Source organism: Melanotaenia boesemani, chromosome 2 (assembly GCF_017639745.1).
Source record: "Melanotaenia boesemani isolate fMelBoe1 chromosome 2, fMelBoe1.pri, whole genome shotgun sequence".
NCBI lineage: Eukaryota > Metazoa > Chordata > Actinopteri > Atheriniformes > Melanotaeniidae > Melanotaenia > Melanotaenia boesemani.
The window spans coordinates 37,953,973-37,962,982 of NC_055683.1; the positions used below are offsets into that span (position 1 = coordinate 37,953,973).

Genomic DNA, 9,010 nt, shown 5'->3' on the forward strand with positions numbered 1-9,010 from the left:
AAGAACCAACACAACCTTCTGAAAACTGACCAATTTAATCTCTGTCCACTATGTATCTGAAAGGTCCAAACCAGCTAAAATATAGGTCACAGACAATTCAACACCAGTCCAAACCAGCTAAAAATAGGCCACAACCAGAAAGAAAGAAAGAAAAAAAAATGAAAAGATAAATAAAATAAAATAAAAAGATAACATAAACACATAAAATATTAAAACAATAAATACAAGTGAAAAGATAAAATAAATGAAATTAATAAAAGTGAAAAGATACAATAGATAAAAAAAAACAAAAAAACACAGAGGACCACACAACTCATGCAGTGTTTAAAGCCAGAGAATAAAAGTGGGTCTTTAGACGAGACTTAAAGCTCCACTGTGGGGGCAGATCGGAGATTGAGGGGAAGAACGTTTCAGAATCTGGGGCCGAATACAGAGAAGGCCCTGTCCCCTCTAGTTTTAAGCCTTCTCTTAGGCACCACGAGCTGGGACTGGCCCTCGGACCTCAGAGGGCTCTCTGGAGTGTACATTTGAAGGCAGTCGGTAATGTATTTGGAGGCCAGTCCATTTAAAGCTTTAAATACAATCAATAAAATAAAATAAAACATAGGCCACCACCAGTTCAGAACCGGTCAAAACCAGCTAAAACAAAGGCCACAACCAGTTCAAACCAGCTAAAACATAGGCCACAACCATTTCAGAACCGGTCCAAAACAAGCTAAAAGATAGACCGCAACTAGTTCAAACCAGCTAACAAACAAACAATGTGAAACAGTCTAAAACAAATAGGTCTGGTTAGAAAAACTACTCTCAACCAGTCTAAACCCTAGCTTAAAACCGCGTCCCAACCATTTTAAATCATACAAAATAACATCCAAGACCATTCTAAAAGTAATCTGAAATACAGTAATCAGTGTCTAAAAACCAGTATAAGCCGGGCTCAAAGACATTTTAAATCTAGTAAAGCCGTTTTAAATGTAGTTCAAGTCAAAGTCCACAATCAGTTCAGTACACAGTCCCAGACCGTTCTAAAACCAACTCTGAAAACCAAAGACAAGCCATGATTCCAAGACCAGGTTAAAACCCGAGTCCTGGTCTCAGCCTTCTGGAGTCAGTCCGGATTAGATCAGATGGAGTTCATCATTTCATCCTACATATCAAGATTATGCCTGCTGTGCACACACACACAACACAAAAACATCATAGCTGCATGACCTCAACTCTGAGTCTGAACAGAGTCACAACAGTGTAATGACTCCCTACCTTCATCCATTTATCATTTTATTTTCCTTTTTGCTTTATTTAATTAATTTTATTTAATCTTTTTTTATTGCACTTATTGCTTTCTGCACCCTGCTGTAATGTTTAATGTTTTATGTAAAGCACTTTGAATTGTCTTGTAGATGAAATGTGTTTTACAAATAAACCTGCCTTTGCCTTTAGAGGAAGTTTGATTTTTGAATGGCCATGACTTTATTAAAGATTGTACCTGAAGAGTAATTCAGTTAGTTTATAAATCATTAATCTACAAATATGTGGATTAATGATCTCTAAACTATCTAGCTACTTGTGGAAACTGAATTGCATGAGAAATATGCACAGTATTCTTTTCTGATAGGTTAGCACAGATCGACAGATAAACCTATAAAATCAGTCTGCGGTAGTACGTTTTGACAGAACACCTGTCCAAAGGATCTGACCCTGTAGAACGATTGGTCCAGCTTTAATTTATCTTAGTGTAACCACAGGGGTTCCTCAGGGATCCATCCCGGGACCACACTTCACCCAAACGTCTCTTGGTCTGCTTTTAATCATTTGCAGGTTAAACTAGTTTATTATATGAGGCTTTGTTCCAGCACTATGGCCCTTGACTGTGGAACGTCCTGCCAGAAAACCTTAGGGTTGATGTTTTTAAAAAGAAGGCTCAAGACCTATAGCTTAGCCTATAGCTGAGTTATTATCTATTTATTTCTGTTATTTTATCAATTTTGTAGATTTTTTTTTACTTATTTAATTTTATACTCTATTTTAAATACCACCTATTTATGCGATATATATATATATATATATATATATATATACCCAGGTATGCTGTTTTTCCTCATGCCGGGGTTATGCCTGCTCGGTCTACAGGGTCGCCTTGCCCTCGTCTGTTAAATTAAAGTTAGTTAAAGTAAGTTAATTAAAATTATTTGTCCAATTTCTTATTTTACTGTTTGTTTTAAACAGAAGTTTTGGGTGTAACATGTAGAAATGACATTTTATTTAAGATTTTTCCATTCCATTTAAACAGATGTAAATAATGAATTAATCCTAATGAATGAGGACGAGTTATTACCTGCAGCAGTGTTAAAGAAAAAAAAAACATTGGTTTCTTTAACACACTAAGTTCATCTGATTAAAAACAAACAGACTTAAACAATTCAGATCAAAAGAAGAATTACTCCGATTAATAAAATTAAACCGACTATAGTTTTACAGACTGAAAGTATAAAAACAAGAAAACGAAGGTTTAAATATCTAAATGTTATCTGGAGAAACACACTCAGTTTTCTAAGGATTTCGAGATGAATGATAAATGATCCCATTATCTCAAGATTATAGTTAAAATAATAATTGTGAACTCTGATCCCGACCCAGAGTCCTGGAAAACCCAACTCTGATCCAGAGTTTTATTTTAAATATACTTTTTGCATTTGTACACCGACAGTGACATACCAATGAAGGGTAGGCGATATGAACCAAATTTCATCTCAATATTGTTTTATCTGAATCAAGATATAAAAATTATACAGAGATATAAATCTTAACTAAAGGAAACAGCTTGAATTTACTCCTTGTGCACAAAATACACTTTTATAAAGGAATAGTAGCACATGTGCAACAAAACAGATGACTGGAGTTAAAGTAGCCTTTTATTAAATTAAATGCTCCCAAAACAAAATTAAAATACTTTTCAATGACCGTAACAAAAATAATTGTGCAAAATGCAAAAAGAAACTTTTAACTCAAACAAGCCATCAGGATATAAACTCTTTCTATATTGTGAAAAATTTGATATATTTAAAAATCTCGATATATTTGAAAATCGATATATTTGAAAATCGATATTTTTGAAAATCTCGATATATTGCCCAACCAGCCCTAACGATGCATTTCCCTCTGATGTCTGTATCATACTGTGTATTCTCTCTCTCGTTTCTATTTTAGCTTGTTCTGTTTTTATCTCTTTTCTTTGTAGTTTAGTTCTTTAGTTTACCCTTCCTTTGGCACTTTTCTTTTTTTTTAAGAACCCTTCACTTTCATTCATAAAGACACAAACGTCTGTTAAGTTAAATCTCCTTTAATAGTTCACAAAAATAAGCTAAAATAATCAGAGGTTAACATTCATTTTCCATTTAAAAGTTTTTTTTTTTGTTAAATAAGAACCGTTGCTGAAATGAAGCTCCTGCAGTTTGTTTCCAGATGAATAAAAAGAGGAATTTTCCTGGAAGTAAAAAGTTCCTTGGAGGAAGCGGGACGAATGAAGGAATAAAAAGATTTCTGGGTGGGTGTTTTCCTCTCTGCTGCAGGAGGTCGTAGTTAAAGTAAAAGTAATAAATGAAGCTTCTTCCTGTTTGAGGCTGATCCCAGATCAGAGGATCCACGTCGAAGTCGTCTGGTGGCTTAATAAATGACAAGGTTTCCTCCGACGCCACGCTCTCCGACATGGAGCTCTTAGAAATGTAACGTGAATAAAAAGTGTTAAAAAAAAAGAAAAAAAAAAAGAAGCGTCTCTGCGCAGCAGGTGAAACAAACCAGCCATCCTCCGGATCCTGGAATCAGATCAGGACGCTGGACACCGGCACCCGGGTGGACCGCCCACTCTTCGGTACGACGATGGGCTCGTCATCTGTAAACAAAAGAAGAGGTTTGTTTACTCAGAGGACAGAAAGGTGGACAACAACAACAACCAGGTGCTTCTCACCTGAGGGGACGTAGCTCTCCGCCCGATTACGGTCCTGTTCGATGAAGAGGGCGGTGCCGAGGAAGAAAGCTCCGCCCACCACGGCCACGAAGGAGCAGAGCAGGAGAGAAAGCTGCAGAGACCGAAACTTCCAGAGGAAAGAGTCCGTTTTCCTCAGAGAGTCCGAAACCTGAGGAGGAAGATGAGGAAGGGCATGAGGATGAGGAGAGGGAGGAGGAGAAAGAGAAGGAAGAAGAAGAGGATGAAAAGGGGAGGAGACAGATGATTAGAAGGAAAAGGAGAAGGGGGAAGAAGAGGAAGAGGAGGAAGAAATGGAGGATGAAGAGGAGAAGAAGGAAGAAGAATAGTAAGATGAGAAGGAGGAGGAAGAAGGAGAGGCAGAGGAGAAGAATGGGAGGAGGATGAGGAGGAGAAATGGGAGAAGGGGGAAGAAGAGGAGAAGGAGGAATGGGAGGAAGATGAGGAGGAGGAGGAAGGGGGGAGAGGAGGAAGATGATGAGGATGATGAAGAAGAGGGGTGGGAGGAGGATTAAAAAAGAAAGGAGCATCATGAGGAGGAAGAAAAGAAGTGGGAAGAAGAGGAGGCGAAGGACAATAAGCATGATGAGGAGGGGGGTGAGAGATTAATGTGGATGATGAAGCTGCAGTCTTCCTCTGATCGACATTTCCAGCAGGTAAATACACAAATAACTTCTATACAAGTCAATTTTAATATGCAAATGAGCAGATCAGATTAATAAATAAATAAATATTGAACCGCTTTATGCTGAGCTTACACCAGGAGACTTTAAAAAGATTTGCAAAAGACTTGAAAACTACCAGCTGCTCACATCTAAAAACAAATGTTCAGAGTTTTCAGTCTTAGACTGAGATTTGACAAAGACTGAATCACTATTTACGAGACTACAACTAGATTCTTTTAGCATTTTTTGTGATATGTTGGACAGTTGGTATCGAACAGGGCTGATCTGCCCATAGCAAAGCAAGCAAGATGAGAGTTTCCCTCCAGTATCAATAAGGAATTACACATCATTAAGAGTGCTTTTGCATCTCCACCAGGTGTTACACAGACTCATCAGAATCTGGAGGGATGAATACATTTTCTATTCTTCTCTCATTTGTTAGATCATTATACTCTAACACATAAATGATCCACAGTAGACGTTTACTTCTTATTATACCATGCTCTGGGTGAATACTCGATTCTGATTGGCTGGAGGGTGTCCATTAAAAAGTGATAACAGACACCTATGAAAGGAGTTCCGGTTAAATGGACTTATCGCTGTAAATTTTTGCGCTGACTAAACACAGAAACTCAGACGCCAGGCTGCATCATGGTGCATAGCTGTGAAAGCAGTTGCAGGCTTATTGGCTTTTTAATGGTGGAAAAAAACATTAACGTAATAATAAATGATTTAAGGATAATGCCGGATGGTTCACGCCTCTGCATCATCCAATAATTTATGATAATGGACACCTCGTTGGGCTTTATCCCTTACATAACCATCCACTTCTCTTTCTGGATGGTCCACCGACGACGTTTCATCACCACTTCTTGTTCGCCTATTTTCTTTTTTTTTTCCGTCCGTTTTTGCCGGTGTTCTGACTGTCGGGATTCCTGTTTCTGCTTTTGTCAGAGCTCATCTATTGGTTGTCATCATGTTTCGTCACTGTGACTTACGATAATATCAAACATGTTTGACATGGTTGCAGACCCAAGACTAGAGAAAGACTGACATAAAATAGTGCAGATTACCACCTTAAACCTAACGATCGAGATGACGGGAGCGCGCTGTGACTCCAGTAAAACTCCTAAGATTTCCTAAAGACTTCTGTTTTTAGTCTTTGACTGTTAAAATCGCTTGGTGTAAGCCCAGCATTACCCATCATGTCCACTACAGTAGACGCTGATTTCTATCAATCTTTATTTCTAAAGCACATTTCATTTACAAAGTGCTTTAGAGTGTTAAAATAACGATAACAATAAAAAAGTAAATAACAATAAGGACATGGACAACATCGTCCTGCAGGTTTCTGAGGAGCTAAAATATTCCCAGAGATCCGTGTCTCCTTCTATAGATAAACATTTTGAAGTGTGAGGCCTACCACTCCTATCAGGTATGGACTTCCTGCGTCTCCCAGCAGGTGAGAGACGACGATCTGCAGGGCCTCAGCTGTGGAGCGACGAGTTGGAACAACCACGTACTGAAACAGGAAAAACAGGGGCGTCTCAATCACATCAACTTTACAACAAATCATGGAAACAACAGGTTTCAGTCGCTCACCAGGAGAATGTCGGCCACGATGGCCCAGTTCATGGAGAGGAAGGTCTCCCCGAGGAAAATAAAGACCTGCAGACAGAGAAGACGTCAGATGGAGAGACGGACTGCAAACAGAAATACACGAACATTTCTGCTGATTTTAGCCAAAATATACTAGCTAAAATGACCTGCTTAATGCTAATAGAGCAGATAATATATTGTTTCGGCTAATATGATTTAAATTGTTTTTTCCTTGTCAAACCCCTTCACTCTGACCTATGAATCATTCAGGATAAAAAAGGCCCCTAACTCAAGGAATGAACCAGAGCCGACACATAACAGACAACTTAGCAAGAATCAGTTATAAATGGGACCTTTAGGCAGCCTGTCATAAAGACATAATTTGTTCTCATTTCTTTAGTTTCATGTGTGAAAACCAGCAAAAATCAGACAGTCTGACAGACAGAAAACAGGATTTTAGCAGCAACAAGGTGATTCCCAAACAGCTGTTAGCTGGAAACTTGGCTCATCTCAGCATAGAGGCAGAAACTGGACATGTGAAAGACAAAATAAGATGTCCTGAAGAAATAGTAATAAATCCAGCAAGACCTGAACCAGGACCTGAGAGATGCATCTAGACCTTCAGCTGATCCATCTACTGTTGGCAGAAGCCTCATCAGAAATGGTCTCCATGGAAACGTGGCTGTTAAGAAGATTGTTAAGGAAGGGAAACAGGGAGAAAAGGCTGAGGTGTGTCACGTGACACAAGAACTGAACTGACGATCAGTGGAAACAGGTCTGATGGAGGGATGGATCCTCCCCAGAACCCAGACCTCAACATTACTGAAGCCGTGTGGGATCATCTGCACAGAGAACGGAACAAAAGGCAGAAACATCCAAAGAAGATCTTTGGAAAGTCCTTCAAGGATCCTGGAAAACTATTCCTGGAGACTGTGTTGAGGATTGGAACTAGTTTAGATATTAGCCATTAATCACATGTTCAAGCTTTATTTCGTTTATCTGAGTCCTTTGCACCCATGTGTGCTGCTGCTACCCCTAATTTCCCAGCTTTGAGATCAATAAAGTGTCTGTCTGCGAGGACTGGATTAGCAGTTAAAACAAGCACTTCTCTTCAGCGTGTTACGAAGAGAAAACGGAGATAAAGATGAGGACTGTCAGTCCTGATGCAAACACTTTGTTCAGAAACACACTGATATGGATTCATGTGAATGTTTGCAGAACAAACAGATCTAGGATCTATCAGGAATGTACAGACGGTGGGAATCCCTTACTGAGCTTATTCTCACATCCAGAACATATTCAGTCTGAAAAAGGCCTCAAAAACCCAGAAGTAAAGACAAAAGGAAACAAGAGTTTTACAGATTTGGGTAAATCAATGAAAACCTGTCCTGTCCTGATCTTAATCTGTCCTGAACTGATCCTGTGATTCTGACTTTCGGGCGACATGTTGGACGCTGGTCGATGGTGAAGGACTCACGTATGTGGCGATAGTGCTGCCCTCAGCGAAGACGATGGCCAGGTACAGGAACGGAGCCGAGAGCAGCAAGCCGGCGGCACACACCAGCGGGTCGGCTCGAGGCGTCCTTGTCCTCAGCTGCCGACTCACCTGCACGCCGCTGGCCACGCCCAGCACACCTGTGACACAGGTGATGATCCCGAAGATCAGACTGCAAACAGAGAAAGACACAAATCTGTTTCCTGCTTCGGTGACGGACGTTCAGACACATGGAGGAAGTTTAGAGATCATCACGAGACAGAAACCCAGATTTAACGAGTCAGGACCTGGTCGTCCACGGCTTCGTTCCCACGGCAGCTCAACTACGTCTTTATGCTCATATGTGACTGATATCAGATTTTTTATGACACAAATCTGATTTATTAAAATCCGAACCAGGCCACTTTCCTATGTGGTCCTAGATCGGATACAGATCCGATCTGTGTGGAGGCGACTCGGTCACATTTCATCCGACCTTAATGTCACAATTCTGCACCGGTGGAAAGGAAACGGAAATATCGCATAATTTCCTTCAATTAAGGAAAACTTTCTTGGTTCCGATACTTCCAAACTCTCACACAAACACATGAAACCTCCATGTTTACTTCGGTAAACACGACACACTGCGTGATGTCGTGTTTTCAATGTACCGTCCACACTTAATCTGATGAAGGTTGAACTGAAAAGATGTGAAAGACCACGAAAAAAAAGAAAAGGAATTTGTGCATTAAGACCGGCTGTGTGAACGGCGCCTTAATGCCAAAAAAGAAAAAAAAAACTTAAGATGGCCTCTTTTTTTTCTTGTATTTTCATTAATCAAGTTTTCATAAATCAGAAACTGCAGAGATTAAAATCTCGGTTTGAACCTTCAGAGCTCTTCACGGTCAGGCTCCTCTTTGCATCGCTGACCCGCTTCAGCTGTTTGCTTCCTGTCGTGGTCTGAGGTCGTCCAATCAGATCCTTTTAAACGCCCCTCGTATTCGCTCGAGGGGACCGACCTTTCCAAGCAGTAGCTCCCGGACTGTGGAAAAACCTGCACTTATCTCTACGTAGTTTGGATTTTATTTTTTTAAAAGCAGCTGAAACATTTTTTGTCCAACAAGCTTTTAGTTAGTTTTATTCTTCTATTTTATGGGGTTGTAATTTTTATTGACTTACTTTCTCTGTGAAGCACTTTGACGAGTGAAAGGTGCTGCACAAACTAACTTTACTTAAATCCTGTGTAAAATAATTCAGTCCAGATCTGAACAGTTTTAGATCTGTGTGCAG

The 9,010-nt window shown here is 39.8% G+C and overlaps 1 protein-coding gene across 1 annotated transcript in view; it reads right to left on the reverse strand.

Annotated features, from left to right (window-relative positions):
* Positions 1 to 3,326: 3,326 nt before the first annotated feature.
* spns1 (spinster homolog 1 (Drosophila)) overlaps positions 3,327 to 9,010 on the reverse strand; it is a 13,250-nt gene continuing 7,566 nt past the window's right edge. Inside the window, exons 9-13 of the mRNA XM_041973981.1 lie at positions 7,724 to 7,913; positions 6,250 to 6,315; positions 6,071 to 6,169; positions 3,965 to 4,133; positions 3,327 to 3,889 (exon numbers count right to left, since the gene is read on the reverse strand). Of these exons, the coding sequence (XP_041829915.1) occupies positions 3,819 to 3,889; positions 3,965 to 4,133; positions 6,071 to 6,169; positions 6,250 to 6,315; positions 7,724 to 7,913 (595 nt within the window). The 3' untranslated portion in view covers positions 3,327 to 3,818. The remainder of the gene's footprint in view (positions 3,890 to 3,964; positions 4,134 to 6,070; positions 6,170 to 6,249; positions 6,316 to 7,723; positions 7,914 to 9,010) is intronic.